This window comes from Caloenas nicobarica, chromosome 1 (assembly GCF_036013445.1).
Source record: "Caloenas nicobarica isolate bCalNic1 chromosome 1, bCalNic1.hap1, whole genome shotgun sequence".
Classification (NCBI taxonomy): domain Eukaryota; kingdom Metazoa; phylum Chordata; class Aves; order Columbiformes; family Columbidae; genus Caloenas; species Caloenas nicobarica.
This window is the reverse complement of record NC_088245.1, coordinates 212,510,675-212,527,263: the sequence shown is the minus strand read 5'-3', so window position 1 is coordinate 212,527,263 and position 16,589 is coordinate 212,510,675. Positions and strand designations below refer to the sequence as shown.

The following is a 16,589-nucleotide window of genomic DNA, read 5'->3' as shown; positions in this document are numbered from 1 at the left end:
GCCTCCCATGGTGCAACCCGAGGCTATTTCCTCTCATCCTGTCACTTGCAAGAAGGAAGGCTCAGACCGGTGCACAGAACATTCTTCTGACTTGACCACTCTGTACTCTTTGGTGAGGACAACAGCAACTCAAATTTCCTCAAGACCTGAGTCATACAGATGCAGACATAGTCTTCTCTGCCGTCCTTTCTATTTCTCTTATCCCCAATTCACATAAATCTGTATGTTGGAGCAACGACTGACCTATGGCAAGGCACAGGTACCCTGGGCAGTGCATTGTCTCTGGGTTTACTTGTTTTTGAGGTGGTTTATTTTATTTTAACCCACATTTTGTTGTAATCCAGTTTTTCACATTTTAAACAGCTGGCATCTTTGTAGAAATGATTGGTTGAAAACCAGAGGAGATTAAAAGAATCTCTGAGATGGTTTCTCCTCAGTACTCTTCCCTCTTGTCCCTCAGCACTGAAAAGAGCTTTTGGGCTGCTATGTAATGATCACGATCACCTAAATGGCTCAAGGGAGAGCACTGTACCCTGATCAGAAAAGATCATATATATAGAATGTCCTGAGTTGGAAGGGACCCACAAGGACCATCGAGTCCAACTCCCATCCCTGCACAGGACAACCCCACAGGTCACACCGTGTGTCTGAGGACGTTGTCCAGTCTCTTCTTGAACACTGTCAGGCTTGGGGCCATGACACCTCCCTGGGGAGCCTGTTCCAGTGTCCAGCACCCTCTGGGTGAAGAGGCCAGATGTCACCTGGCCAGCCCATACAGCAGGTGCAACACCCTAAAAATGTTCCTAGACTCGAGCTGGCTCATGTTCAGACATCTCAGATCACTCATCACTGGGCTTCCCTTTGCTTCTCTTTTCAAGGGACGTGTGGGTAGATTCAGAGAGAAACACCTTCAAATGAATGCAGCCAAGACCTCCACTAGACAGCCCCTCCTGCTGTCAAGGTGCTGATTGCTGCTCTCTCTATGTCCTTCTGCAAAAACGTCCTTCAAAATGCCCTTCACCTCCCAGCCTGTCTGAGTGAGACAGAACAAACGACTGTGCAAAACCAGGCACATCTTGGCACATCTCAGCCATACCTGAGGCCATAACTGCAAGCCAGAATATGATCCACAAAGCCAGACAGATCCTGAGCATATCTGCAGAGCTACATTTCCCTAAATCCGTAGAAATATCAGTGGAAGAAAGAGAAATGTATGGAATCACGTCTTCCAGCCAAACAATGCCACTGCCTGACTTGATTTCCTTTCTGAACACTGCATTTAAGGATTCTTACTAATGGCAGTAATTCTCTAATATTCCAGTCAATTCTTCCAGGAACCTCAGCTTCCTCAAAAAGAGCTTGTTTAAATATATTACCTGGAGCAATCACATTCCAAGTCAGAGTGTCTTGTTCAAAGGAAAGTGAGTCACTGGCTTTCGGTCCCTTTCTCCCCTTAATCAGATTTCAGAGAAAAATTATTCTCTTTCATACCTGAATTATGCCATAGCCATGATCAGAACACTTCTTTTTCTTAATTTTGCTGTTGTACTAGATTCAGAAATAATTTGAAAAGACAGCATTGATTGGGAAGCAACAAACACTTGTCCTGACATTGGGTGATCAAACCTATGAGCCAGAGGATGCTTTGATTTCCCCGAATAACTGTGTTATATAAAATTTATTTATGATGCTGTTGTATAATTCCAGCTGTGTAAGGACAACAAAAGTTTTTTACTGCTGTTTGCTCCATGAGCTCTTTTATTTCCGATTTTAAAGTGAATTGGTTAAAAAATTTCAAATAAGAGTCTGAATGGAAAAAAGTTCCCTTATCTCCCAAGGGAGACAAATCAGCAGCAACAACAGAGACTCTACTGATCCTCTCTCATCCTGCCAAGGTGCATCAACATGGACAAAGCAATGAGAGCTTTGTATTGGGTAGAAGAAACAGCCATGTTGTCCTAGTGTCTTTTTCCTGGCTCATAAAAAGTTGTTTCCCCTTTGGTGTTGGGAGTTGGATTTTCTGAGCATCCTTCACTGCTTCTCACCCATTTAATCTTCAAAAAAGGATCTCAGTGCTTTCTTCATGGTTGATCCTCACGGACGTGGGGATGTGGGAGCCCAAAAACTTCCTCTTATCTCTGGCTATGTCTTCAGTTTTTAGTGATTTCTCAAGTCATTATCATTGTGGATGGTAGTGGACTAGATGCTTTATTGGCCCTTCTGGACTTACTGCAGGATTAAGACTTACTGCAGGATTTCACACAAGAAAAGGGATCTGGGTTTGATGACAAAATTCCAAAACTCTCATGTTTTTTCTCTGCATGCTGGTTTAATGGTTAAAAACCCTTGAAAGGACCTGTGATCTGTATCTTTCCTTGCTGAATTGTATTCTTATTTCTTTTTCTTCTAGTTGACTTTCTTTAGCTAATTTAAAATAGTGTCAGAAAGCAAAAGTTTCCAGATAAAGCTACCTCTTGGGATAGAGGGCTCCTGCTCTCCTGCTGCTTGAAAGCATTGTATTCAGTAGCAGAGCAAAGGATTTCTGAAATGGGATGGTAAAAGTTGGCAAGTCAGAAGACCAAGTATGTCACTCATCTCCCTGGGACTGCAAATTAACATGATCCTGGCTCTTGTGGGTTTTTTCCTGCATTTCACTAGTTATTGAATTTCTCCTGGTGTTACATGTTTTTTCAGTGCTTTGCCAAACACATCTGTGATTTAGTCCAGGTCAGGCATGTACCTGCTAGATTTGTATACCCTCGTATTTTTTCTGCTGTTTTGGATGACAGGAGCAATCCACCAGTGCTGACAAGGTGCCACCTGTCCCAGTGCATCGCAGGATGCCAGCTTCCAATATCCTACGTTCATAAACTAGCAAGTTTCTGCTTTTTCCATGGCTGCTCTTCAGCCCCAAAACTAGTCTGCTGGTGTACTCTCAGAGAAAACTCAGAGTCTTCCTTTAGACCTATCTGACTGTGAAATCTCAAAAAAAATTCTGTCCTACAGGTAGGCTGTTACTTGACTGCTCATTACACCTGTTTTTGCCATCTCATCACCTTGTTACACCTTCTCTACATCCACTCTAATCTGCTATTATTTTGTGTGGCAGGCTTTTGTGGATAGCTTTTTTCTTTGCCTTCTTTGGCTCTTGCACAACAGAGCCCCAACCCACAAGATCCTGAGATGCAGCAACACAAATTCTAACAAGCTGCAAGGCAGAAGGAGAAATAATTTTCATCACAAGGCAGACATCCACCAGGGAAGGTGTGGAAATTTGCCTTGGAGCAACGAAAGGACTAAGGAGCCTATTGGACTGCCTACCCTGTTCTATGCCATGTAAAGTTAACCTAAAGCTCCCATCTAAAGCAGAAAAAAAATGTTATTTGACCCAACCCAGAAAAAAAAGAGGTTATCCTTCAAAAATGAAAACTCTCTGGGACAGGAACCAGCACTGCAATCTGGACTTTAAACCTTCAGTTTCCCTCTGTCCTGGGACTACTACCGAACCTCCACCCCACCTCATTAAAAAAAAAAAAAAGGTGAATTATTTCCAGTAAGCTTTTAACTTCTGAAAACAGATATCCAGACCACAGACAGCTTGACATAAGGTTAATTTTAAGAATAGCCTTTTAGTTCATTTGATTTTATGCATGGTTGGAAGAAAGCAGGAGTGGTAAGAAGCATATTAGGTCCTTTAATTTAACTACCTTTCTTAATTAAAATGCTTTGTAACCTGTAACCGCCGTGTCACCCACAGCACCTGGGTTTTAAGAATAAAGTACCTTTATCTCAATGTCCTTGCAAAACCGTAAATATATGAAAGCCTAGTGCAGACAATGGAAATCAATGAGAATGTTCCAACTAATGCTTTCAATAAGTCTGTAATTGGGATTAAACACAGAGGCTGATGCATATCGGTTAAATTCAAATTATGTAGGTGCAACAATTGTTACTTTGTTAGTCATTTGGTGGTGGCTTGAGGTTCATTACTAGACAATCACAGGTATCATCTCTGCAATTTCAGCAACAACAAAAGGGGTTACTATCACAGTATTTTACGGGACCATTAGTATTAACCCAATCACATTATTTAATGTTCTTCCACATTTTTTGTTTTGTTTTCTAACCTGCATGTAAACTCACATTTGTAAGGCCAAGGACCATTCTCCAGGAGGAGGACGCCAAGCCTACTGCAAGCACAGTGGGATAACGAAGCTTGGTTTGTCCCTAGACATATATGAACAACTCTATGAGCTACTTGATCATAGATGTGCTCACGACTGACTGCCAGAGCTGGAAAATTGCCTTCACATATCAAGAAATCCTCCTGCCAAGGACTGTGCTTAGAGCTTTGATTGGCTGATGGGTTTTACGTCGTTGGAAATAGCAGGAAGTTAGCACTTTTTAATGTTTTTTTTTTTAATGTTATCTGCAGTGAAGGCCTGAAATACTCCATATCTCAAGGCTTATGACTTGTCATGGCAGTAAGAAACATGGAAGCTGAAGCTTACTTCATTGAAGCGAATCCTCTTTCCTTATTAAGACTTAATGAGCGTGATTCCCTGTGGTGGCCTAAATCAAGAGGTCAAACAGCAAGCCAGACTATAGACTGAAAATCTTCAAGACACCTCTCAGGGGAGGTTGCTAGCTTCCGTGACCCACAAGGAATTAGAAGATTAAGAATGTGTGGAATGAAGCAATGGGGAATGTGTCCCTTGCTCTTACAAGTAGTAGGAGGAAATCTGATGCTTCCCACTAATTTCACCAGATTTGAGGGACTGGGTTGTGCAAGATCTCATGGAAAAGGAAGACCTAAATGGAAGATCAGTTGTTTCAGGACAGAGTGGAAAGATGATTGAAGAGGACTTTATTCAGCACCTCCTTCCTCAGCACAAAAGCCTAGAGATTAGGAAATTCCTACAGAAGTATATCAGGCAGTGTCATGAAACCACCATATTGGCCAACATGTAGACATAACAGAGAAACAGCTTTCAACCTGTCATAAACTGGCATAAAATCAAACCATCAAGATAAGCCTGGAAATATAGGAAGCCATGTCTGACACCTGTCTGATAATAGCACAGCCTGTGCATGAGACAGTTCTCCAAATATTTGCTTTTCTTGAACAACCATTTGTTTCTTCCTGCCATTTAAATTCTACAGGTTACAGCTTTCATTTTGACCCTTTGCTAGGACAGATGTACTTTCACGTAAATTTTGCTTTTTCCTCTGACTACCTTCACATTCATTGAACTGCTGCATGACGATTCATGAAGACAAAAAAAATGCAAAAGAACAGTGAAGATCGGGACCTTGGGGCAAGAGCAGAAGACCATGTCCCTCTCTGCAGTGTTACTGGTGGGTTCTTCTGAGGTTGCAGAAGGAGATCGAGATTCCCTGATCTGGGTACATGGGCAAATTTTTTGCCTCCTCTTACTGACCCCCTGGACCTGATGTATTTTCTGTCATTTACAATCCATGCTTAGAAACAGCTTAGGCCTGTATTAGTCTGACTTTGGCACACATGACTGGAGGACAGGCTTGACAGTCAGCAGAGGCCTAACACATGACTTTTAGATGGTAAAACCAAGATGAGAAGAACCTACTCTCAAGGTAGATGCTTTGGTGCTTCTTTGGTTGTATGGTAAGCCAGCCCACCTTGCTAATCTGGCAAAGCTGGAGAAGCTTCATATTTCCCATGAAGAATGCATCATTGATATCAACACACATTGCTCAATAGCTCATTTCCATCAAGTATTAATAGTAAAATGCCTCCAAGCCTAAGAAATTTTGCCTCTCAAAATTATCTTCAAGTTACCTTCTGTTTTCCACTCTGATTGATACCTGAATAGCTTAAAAGTTATGGCCCAAAATGCTGTTAATTCCATGCTACTCCAAGAAAGCTCTGGGAGGGCTCTGAACACATGGACTGCCCAGTATGCAACTGCCCAAGTAATTAACCATTATCTGCAAAGGGAGGTGAAAGCTGTCTTGATTTTACTAAGAAGAAATGAGGCAAAACTTAGAACAAGATTGCTCAGGGGAAGTCAGAGTCAAAATAAAAATGGACCATGTTTGCTGTCAGACATCTACCTCTGAGCTAGTCACTGTAGGACCTCTTTACAGTCACCAAAACAGGTATCTTGCAAGGGTGATTCATCTTCTTATACAGATGCCCAAGCAGGCCAGTCGAATCAGACCCCTGAGCATGTATTTCTCTTTATTGACTATAAAGGGAGTCAGGGTTGACTAGCTTTAATGTGGGTAACCACACTGTTCTTGTCAAACAAATCTGACTCCTGGTTTTTACGTGCTGACCACAACATCATTCCCAGGCACACAATATGTGACAGCTGAACAGGGAGTACTCCGTTTGCAAAGTCAGGCATTGCAAAGCTACGAAATGGCTTAATGAATTTCAAGCCTTCAATCTTTGCTCACCACTGTTCGAATAGAGGCAACATCATTAAGACTTTCATTACATAATGGTGCTGTATTTCTACAACCTAAAGTTTCCTTATTGTTCTGTTTGAAAGAACAGTGCTACAGGGAAGAAATGTGTTTATGGTGAAAGAGGCTGGTGTTTTCTGCAGGAGTTTGGTGGAAGGAGAGAAAAATTCAAGTGTCACCCATACAGTAATGACACCAGAGTTACGAAAATGTTCCTACCTGTGCATCTTCAATATGCACACAGAGTAGGAGGGAGATTCAGCAAGGGAACCCCTTGGTGCTCCATCTCCAAAGGACTATAGGGAGGAAGCAGCAAGTTTTTCCATGCCAATTCTTGGGAATTATAATTAAGGAAAGGAGTTGAAGGAACCACATCACTTCTCCTGAGTCCCAGTACTATGCCTGGAAATGTGAGTCATCTAAGGAAAATGATGCAGGCTTTGCAAACAGGTATCATGGCAAGACAGATATTCATTCTGTGAACTACAACAAGGGCCAATTAATTAATGTATTGAACAGTGATGAAGTTACACTTACCCTTGCTTCATTTCAGGAGGTTTAGGTAAGGGCTTCAGAAAGCCTTTTTTCCCAACTAACCAATATGTGTCTTCTACTCCTTTACCCTAAAATAAAACCAAAAATCCAGATGAAGACCAGCTTTCTGACCACCCTTTGCTCAATATGTAACTTCCCCACTGGATTTCTGAGGGCTTCATAAATATCCAGAGACAGAGCAGGGCTGGAAAACTTGGTCTCTCCTTCACAACAGTTCAGGGATTATTTGAATTTCACCATCCTAAAGGAAAAGGCTTTGTTCAAACTGTCATCTACAAATGACCCTCATTGAGCTGGGTCATTGAAACTACACAGCTTAACAGAAATGAGAAACTACAGGACCTCTAATCATCTTATTTGTCAGTACTAACATAATTAATTGAGAGATTTTACAACACTTGCTGGGCTGACTATCAGAAAAATAATGTCCTCTCCCACTACTGATGATTTAGCTGAAGGTGAGCTGCACCTGATGAAATGCAGCCATTTGTAATACATCAGAGTCAATCACCCTTGACTGGAAAAGTGGAGCAAAACAGACGCTTCTAGGCTGACATCCATCTCCACATAAACTGGACCTTGAAAATGTCAGGTTAATAATTTCCTATAGTGCCAATTTGTCTTCACTATCTAAAGGTTTCTTTCCATTGACTAAACCTGAAATAATTACCTCAGATCTCCACTTGCAGACGTATGAACTTGGGCGAGATGATTCCACTTGTCATGAAAGATTGTTGAGAGACCTGAGGCCACATTCCGACCTCTTACTGTAGGTGTTTAAGGCAAATAAAGCTCCTACTTCTGTCTATTAACTATATAAGGGACAAAGTGGTGTTTTGAATTATTTAGTGTTGTCTTGTTTGGACACTGTGAAAAGTAGAAGCTTCTGTCAAGGGTGGACTAAATAGAGTCTTAAATAAGTACTTAGATCTAGCACATACAGCTGATTGCTCAGTCCTGTGATCCTTCAATAATTACCTCATGTACTGAAACAACTGATGGGGAAAATATGCAAAGGATCCAAAAAAAGAGTGGTGGATGAAAGCCAAACAAGAGCTTAATATGAGAATTACTTAAAAGAGAATATTCCCTTGAGAAGTGTTTCACACAGCCCTGGCCTTCTCACCTTCAGTTCCGTTTTTCCCCTACGTACAATCTGATAGCCTTCGTTTAGACTCCAAAGCGTATCCACTGTACTTTGGCTGACATGAATTCTGTAAGCTGGGAACGGAAAGCAAAACAGCTGGATCACTATACTGCACACACACTGCAAATTCCCCACTGCTTCACACTGGCAAGAAAAAATACCCAAGGCATGCAGGCATGTAGCTGGTGTAGATGTGTGGTGCTCCTCTACGTAGAGCATGATGCTGATGGATGGATCCTTCCAGGTGAGGCTGGAACAAGGACAGGGTGAGAGGAAATCTACACCGGAGATTTCCTGGAGGGTACCAAACACTAAGTACGGAAGACCAGCTCTTAATAAAGATGGTAAGCTGGTTTTCAGCAATGTCTTTGCAATACTGTGGCCAGCAGGCCCAGGGCAGTGACCGGCCTGTGCTGGGCACTGGGGAGGCCAAACCGCGAATCCTGGGGTCAGTTTTGGGCCCTTCACCACAAGAAAGGCCTTGAGGTGCTGGAGCGAGTTGAGAGAAGGGAACGGAGCTGGGGAAGGGGCTGGAGCACAAGTGTGATGGGAGCGGCTGAGGGAGCTGGGGGTTCAGCTGGAGAACAGGAGCTGAGGGGAGACCTTCTGATCTCTGAACTGCCTGAAAGGAGCTTGGAGCCAGCGGGGGTCGGGCTCTGCTCCCCAGGAACAAGCGCCAGGACCAGAGGAAACGGCCTCAAGTTGCGCCAGGGGAGGTTGAGGTTGGATCTTGGGGACAATTTCTTCCTGGAAAGGGCTGTCGGGCATTGGAACAGGCTGCCCAGGGCAGTGCTGGAGTCACCATCCCTGGAGGGATGAGGTTCTCAGGGACATGGGGCAGTGCCAATATTGTTTTAATGGCTGGACTCAATGAATTTGAGGGTGTCTTCCAACTAACGTGGTTCTATGATCCTATCTCTCTTGAGAAGTTCATCAACCACCCATCCCAGGGGCTGCCCCAAATACTCACGCAGGCCCGTGGACTCCATTCTTGACGCTGTGTTCACCGTGTCTCCGAAGAGGCAGTACCGAGGCATGGTAAGCCCCACCACACCTGCCACACAAGGCCCTGAAAGACATGTCATCTGTATAACCCAGAAGGTACTGCAAAAATTCAGGGGTCTACTGGCAAACAAATCTCATCCTCACCTCTGGTATTCAAAAACCACTTGGAAATACAGGTTTTTTAAATAGCTCGTTAGTCTTCCTGCTTGCTACGAGTAATCAAAACACACTGGTGTTTTCTGACTGAAAAAGGTCTTGTGTGGTAGGACCTCAGTTCACCATCATCTGGGATAAATTCGTTCAGAGTTCCTGGAAGCTCTCGGACTATTGGAATCTCATTTTAAAAAGTCAGCTCTGACCTCATTTTCCATCTGAAAAATGTTCAGATCCTGTGACATACCCTGTGTCCCAGTGAAACAGGATTGAAAATCAGCCTTGAAAGCTGAGAGATGCTGGCAGCACGCTGGACCACCCTGTGTCCCCTCCTTGGAAAGGAAGACATCATTAGCCTGCCTGTCTAGCCAAAAACTGTTTATTTTCCCTCTCATTCCTTAGGCAAGATCCACTCCCTTCCAAAGTAGCTCCCGAAGAACCGGTGCCAAGTTCTCAGGGAGAGGTATGTGTGCAGGATTCACAGAAACATGCACACAGATAAAGTGTGTGACAGCCAAAAAACACAGACGACTGTCATCTGGGGGCACTTGGGTTAGCTAATGTTTGGACTGTGCTCTGAAGGATGAGATGCTAAATTTCATCACCCACAATTTAAAATGCCAGGCTTGCAAAATAAATGAAAAAAAAAAAAAAGGAAAAAAAAGAGAGAATGCTCTCAGCATTGAAAGGAGGTATGGGGCTTTGTGCAGAGAAAATAGACATTTCTATCTATTTTCTATTGGATGTATTTACATCATAAGTCTTTCTAGGCTCTGCCTGCCTTTTCAATTTCATGATCCTTCTGGGTTAAAGTTTTAGCAAAACTGACATCTAGGAAATCTTTTCGCATGCAAGGTTACAAAAGATGTGAACATAGTACATCATTAACACTATCTGAAGTGAATGCTATATATAAAGTTTTTCATAATATAAAAAGTTGTAGGTTAAAATGTTGTTATTATAGTATCGAAATAATAGTAATAATAGTAATAATAATAATGATAATAATAATAATAATAATGTAATTGTAGCCTAATTTAAAAGCGATCAGTTAGTTGTTTTAGGACAATGTAATTTTACTGTGATTTTAGCTTTCTTAGTTACAAAAGTGGAGTCTTCATATAGTTTTCAGATATATCTTATGGACAGTGAAACTCCAGAGCTGAGAACCCTTCTTGCTGTGACCTCTGAAAAGTTGTTGCTGCAGAGTCAAAGTAATAGGATTTTAACACAATTTATGGAGGATGCAAACTGAGAGGTAAGAGATTATAATTCCAGCCTAGTAAAGCATCACTTATCTAAAGTTTAAAAAAGAAGAGGAAGAATGGCTCGTACAAAAAAATGTTACACGGACTTAAACAGCATGTCTGGATCAAACACAGCATGCAGGGACTGCTGGAGATCAGGAAAGCTGATTTAATGCTGTTTTTTTAAATTGCCAATGTGCCATGCAACCTTGGATAAGACACTGCTGCTCAGAAGCTATTCTAATTTAGTTTCCATCCTTATCAGCACTCAAGAATTTGGTTCAAGCTCTTCAGGAGAGGACCTTTATCCACTAGAGGAAGTTTTTTCAGGGTCTAGTCTATAGGCACTTGTATAGCACAACTGTAAAGACACGGTTGATACTACTGGATCAAGGTTCTAATGCTTGCCTAATCAGTCCTTAATGTGTGCACACCAACATGGCATATGCATAACAAAGGATCTGTTTGGAGACATTTTGATTCATGCTTCAATATCAGCTTTGCCTGAGAAAACACTGATTCAGCAACACCTCTCTTTTGTCTTGTGGTGGTGACATGATGGTGGCACTCAGAAGTAAGTATTAAAGCTACTTCTGTAATAGGTGTTGCAAGGACACAAAAAGGTGGTTCTTGTCAAAAAACAGTCCTCAAGGGGGAGGATTTCATTCCATTTTAAGAAGCACAAATATAAGCTGCTGAGCTCCTGCTGTAGTCAGTGGAGGACAAGTCAATGCAGTCAACTGAGCCGCTGTGAAAGCCTCTCCACACCCGCACCTGAACAGCTCTCCAGGGTCTACTTGCATGTCCACCACATCTACTAACCACAAAATGAATGGAGGGTCCCGGAAATATCTCCACCTGGGTGCCTAAATTTAGGTTTCCTAATCTGCCAGTGCAATCATATAATCATTTCTGCAAAGCTCACAACCTAGGATAGGCGAGACTTTTAGGGTGAGGTACTATCCTCCTAGAGCACTGCTTGTAAGCCTGTCCTCCTGTTGCAGAAAGTTATAAGTTCAAAACCAACCCTGCAGTGCAAGCATGGCCAAAGGACTTCTCCACGATGACAGCATCCAAGAGTTAATTCACTCGCTGCCTTCGCTGCCTGCGTGTGTTCCCCTTTGTCTAGACAGCCTCAGAAAAGGACTAACAAAAACTTCCAGTGATAAATCTCCCACAGTAACAAGTTTCAGAGGAAACCAGAGATGAGAACATTATGGCTGAGTTGTTTAATTACACAGGTTCGCTGGTTTGTTTTGAAACGGCGCTTTGCCAGGGCTTGCAGGGTCACTTAATGAGCCGTGCTGGCTACAACACCGCAACAACCATCGCTGGTGCCGTGGAGGTTAATAAGTTCAATCGAAGTGCAGGGCTGTCTGCCAGAGGGCCTGACTGATAAACACATTCTCTTCAGCCTTCATGGAAAAGATTGTCTTCTCACCACCGCTCACCCTGGCCATCCAGCTCCAGCCCAGATGTGGCCAGGGTGGAAACAGCTGACTCAGTCGAGTTTTTCTGCACAGGCAATCAAGTTGAGCGAGGAGAGCTAAGACTCCAGGGTCCATTTAAAGCAGGGGGAAAGCTGTAGACCAAACACTGGTCTTCTTGTCCTCCTCGTCTTACCCTTGCATTGCCACAAATGGACCATGGGCATGGGCCAGCAGAAGTTCCCAGAGCAACAGCTCTCCATTTGGGGTTGGAGGGACGTGGGCAGCCCAAGCCCAAATGACATTTACTGCTTTTTCAGAGAAGGGATCACGAGCTCTTCTTGGCACCAGTTTCAAGAGAGCACTTGGCCTGCGAAACTGGTGGTCACACCCACTCTGTGTCCTTTCCAGGACAGTGAAAGTGCTACCCAAGATCTCCTCTCCCCCCAAGCGCTTCCTCAAAGCTTCCATGATGCTGGTAATTCCCTCTTCATGCTTCTTTCCTCAGGAGAAATGGGGTCTAGGGTTAATCAAACTCTGCTGTCAGCTCGGTGGCTCAAAGAGCTGGTTTGCTTTGGAGCATGCGTTTCTCACTCATCCCATGACAGTATGATGTTGCCAGATCTGTACAAAATGAGATCTGGCTTCTGCTTCTTTATAAAGAGAAAACTAAACCAAACAATTCCTCCCCCTCTACCTCTTACACTTTACACAACAGTTCGTAGCAATGTCACTTTCCGGATACCCAGAGTTCATAAAAACAAGAAAAAATGTAGTTACCCCCCATACACATCACCTAGGGATGGATTTTTGGCTGGGTGTATGGAAGATGTGTTGCACAACTGCTGTTAACAGGCAGCAGCAGATGTTGCACACCAAATTCCCCTCTTTCCATGCTGAAAATGTGTTACTGGTGCCCCAGAGGCTCCTGCTCTGGGCAAGACAAGCTGGGGCCATAGATTCATTTAATTCCTGCCAGAGTATAAAACCCACAGTGCTCCTGCAATCATTCCTTAACACTTTAGACTTTCATGAAGGACCAGGTAAGACCACCGCTCTGCAAAGACAACAGAAGGGAGGAGTATTTTCAGAGATAACCCCAAAATAATAAATATACGGTCTAGGAGATATGAAATACTATTTTAGCTCTGCTCAAGTCACAGCACTGTTCTTGGTATATTCTGTGTGAGATCCTTCTCTTTCTCTTCTCTTGTTTCCCTATGTGTACAACAGGGACCAGGATATAGACATGTAAAACATGTGCATGCCAAAGCTGCAAAAATGTGGCATTATTGGAAAGGTGGAAGGATAAGAAAAGCCCTTTAATACTGGGTGAGACTCCTGGTCAATCTTACTCATTATTCAGCTTCCCACAGTGGGCAGTACCCAGTACTTTAAAGGAAGATGTAAGAAGTCTGGTGATGAAGAGGTGGGAAAAAAATATTAATGGATGACCATGGTATAAAATTATGAAGGTTCATATGTCTTCAAAAAATGTTGATTCTATGATAACAACAGATGACTTTTCCTCCATTTAAAATCTCAGTCATACTTTTGGTTGCACGATGACTGCAATCCTGTTTGTTTTGTTTTGTTTAGTTTTGCAGTTTAATTTCACTTTGTATAAAAAAGAACTTATTTTCTTTTTAAATGAGCCACTTTCCTGTTCATTGTATTAGAGATAATTTACTTTCTTTATAACATGTAGAGAGAATTTACTTTATAACATGTTTTCTTTTTTATATATATACCTGTATCACATATTCTTCCATCTACATCCTACCTGTAATAAACCTCCCCAACCTTTTTCATTCTTTCACTCTATTTTCCTGTTTCTCTGTGCTTTTTCATTTCAGAACAGAGTTACAAAGATGTCTGCATATCACACCGGTGAAGATCCTGTGGCACATCAAAGAGCCACCCTTACAATGAAACCCTTGTGACTGACATTTCTGATGTAGTTCCTGACTGCGACAGAATACACAATTTCTCCCTCTAATGGAACTAAGCCATTTTCCTTCTTGGAGTTTGTGTTTCCATTTTAAAGCCCTTGTTGCTATGGAAGATTTTAAAGCATCTTCTAAAGGTGCTTGCTTTGGGGCAGAGAGTGAGAAAGCATTCAAAGCTGAAAATACAATTGCAAAGGAGTTCTTTGATGTTCAGGCGTAGCTGCCTACCTGTGTGCAGCCCGATCCGTAACCTGAGGGGGATGTCTGGCATGTGTCTCATTTTGAATGTCCCCACCGAGCTGAGGATGTCCAGGGACATGTTGGCTATCTCAGCTGCATGCTTGTTTCCGTTGCGTTTTGGGAGCCCTGAGGCAACCATGTAGGCATCACCAATTGTCTCCACCTGCAAATACCATGGCATTAATAAATAAATACATAAATTGAAAAATATTGGAAAGAGCAGTAGAATAAAACTACAAGAGTGTTTGACCCAAACACAGCTTGATCCTCATGCCCAGGTACTCCTCACCTTGTAAACATCATGGTTTCCAAGCACGGCATCAAATAATGTGTAAAGATCATTCAGAAGGTCAACTACTTCAATGGGTTCACTGAGGGCTGAAATGGTTGTGAAGCCCACGATGTCACTGAAGTAGATGGTCACCTGGTCAAAATACTCCGGCTCCACAGTGCCACCAGTCTTGAGGGCTTCTGCCACTGACCTGAAATAACAACACAAGATGACCCGGGCACAAACCCTTGTTGTAAGGTGTGCCCAAGAGCTCAGAAAGTCCTGTCCTACTGTGCTCAAAAGATCTTCCCTTAAACAGAAGGTTCCATATGGCTGTAACAAGCACTGATGAAAGTTTCTTACTTTGACTGGAAGGTGCTTGTCAAAATTGGAGGTCAGCTTTGCAAACTCATTGAGTTCTGGGAAATTCTTTTGTCCAGTCTAGCTATGTAGTGCCAAGACACTTTATTTATTTTTTTGTTTTTAACCATCTAAAATACTGGTACTTACGGGGGGAGCATTTGTGACAGTAGCTTTTCTGTCTTCTGTTTTTCAATCTCTAGCTCTTCGGTCCGCTCCCTGATTAAATCTTCCAGGTTGCTTGAATACTGCTCAAGCATCCTGAGCATTGAGTCAATGATATTTGTCTTTTTCCCTTTGTTTATGGTTTTGAACTGGAAAAACAAACTGGAGAGTTATTTCCCCATCTCATTACACCATTGTAGTACTCTAAGTTTGGAAAAGAAGAAAAAGCAAACACTTATTTTAAATGGACAATGGTAAAGACTGGTTTTGTTAGTGGCAATAGTTCAAGAATAAAGGAAAAAGGCAAAATGGAAGGTGAATTTGCCTTAATAACTCTTTCTTACTGATCTTAAATCCACCTTTGCACACTGACACGTATGTGTACTGCCACCCCCTATCCCAAACTCCTCATTTTGTTACGCCTTCTTCACCTGAAGCTGAGCCTCTGGACCATTTGGATAATCTGTGGCTTCAGATGCTGCTTTAGACTCAACAGTGGAGTCAAACAGGTGTAAAATTAATCACAGTTTCATAGAACTGAAAGGTAAAAATTATGGATGTTGGTTCATCTAGTTTGACCTTGTAAGAACGTGGGAACAGTACTGCTGGATTAGACAAGGGACTAATTTTGCAACTCCCTGTCCATGGGTCTGGCCAGTAATAGGTGTCTGGAAACGCTGTTCAAACAGGGCATAGGTCCAGTTTTATTCCCTCATGAGATGCTCCCAGCCTCCCCTAATCTGCAGTTCAGAGACCTCCTATGACAAGCGCTGTATTTAGATTTAACGGCCTTTGGTGAATTTTCCTTTTAAATGAGTCACCTTCTAAATACTTTAGAAGATCAAACAACATATTGATCTGGAGGTGCCATCATAATTTACATTTTTGCTCTCCATCAGACCATCCGGGCAGGTACACTGCAAATGTGAAGACACCAAGCCAATGTTCATGCTGCTGCACACCCCACATGGTGGTGCTGTGGCAGCCCAAGTTCAGGACAGGGTGCCATCCAGGACAGGCCTGGCCAACAAAAATAAATACCTAGACACCACGAACTATAAAATAATGCAACAACAAAGGCAAGACTGGAGCTCTGGGATTTATTCAATCATTATTTAAGGGCTCACTTAAAGAAATAACACACTTTCCTGCCAAGTACAATGACTGCACCTGCTACTCTATTCACTGACCTTATGAAATATCTCCTCAAAACTTGGACGTCGTTCAGGGGCTTCACCCCAGCATTGCTTCATGACCTGGATGCATTCCAGGGGGGCCAGCTCAGGGGCTATGCTTGGGCGGCACAGGGGAGGGGGTTTCTTCACTTTCTTTATAATTTCTGTGACAAAGAGAAGAATGGGAAGCACGTTGTGAGATGGAGGTTTTTGTTGGGGAAGAAGGACTTGGACATTTTCACCTGTCCCCTGCTCGCTCCTTCAGCCATCACTGTTATTACCACCCAAAGGCCATGTCAAGTCAACCTGAGGGTTTCAGCTTTCCACTGCCAGGAGCGTCTTGGAGAACTTAGAAGATAATTGTGGTAGATGCCCCATCCCTGGAGATGTTCCACATCCAGGCTGGATAGGGCTCTGAGTTGAAGATGTCCCTGCTCATGGCAGG

The 16,589-nt window shown here is 42.8% G+C and overlaps 1 protein-coding gene across 1 annotated transcript in view; it reads right to left on the bottom strand.

Annotated features, from left to right (window-relative positions):
- Window positions 1–16,589, bottom strand: part of GUCY2F (guanylate cyclase 2F, retinal) — a 47,064-nt gene that overhangs the window by 7,466 nt on the left and 23,009 nt on the right. The window contains exons 11-17 of the mRNA XM_065657730.1: window positions 16,160–16,308; window positions 14,955–15,118; window positions 14,463–14,655; window positions 14,162–14,336; window positions 9,123–9,221; window positions 8,132–8,226; window positions 6,988–7,073 (exon numbers count right to left, since the gene is read on the bottom strand). Coding sequence (XP_065513802.1) covers window positions 6,988–7,073; window positions 8,132–8,226; window positions 9,123–9,221; window positions 14,162–14,336; window positions 14,463–14,655; window positions 14,955–15,118; window positions 16,160–16,308 — 961 coding nt within the window. The remainder of the gene's footprint in view (window positions 1–6,987; window positions 7,074–8,131; window positions 8,227–9,122; window positions 9,222–14,161; window positions 14,337–14,462; window positions 14,656–14,954; window positions 15,119–16,159; window positions 16,309–16,589) is intronic.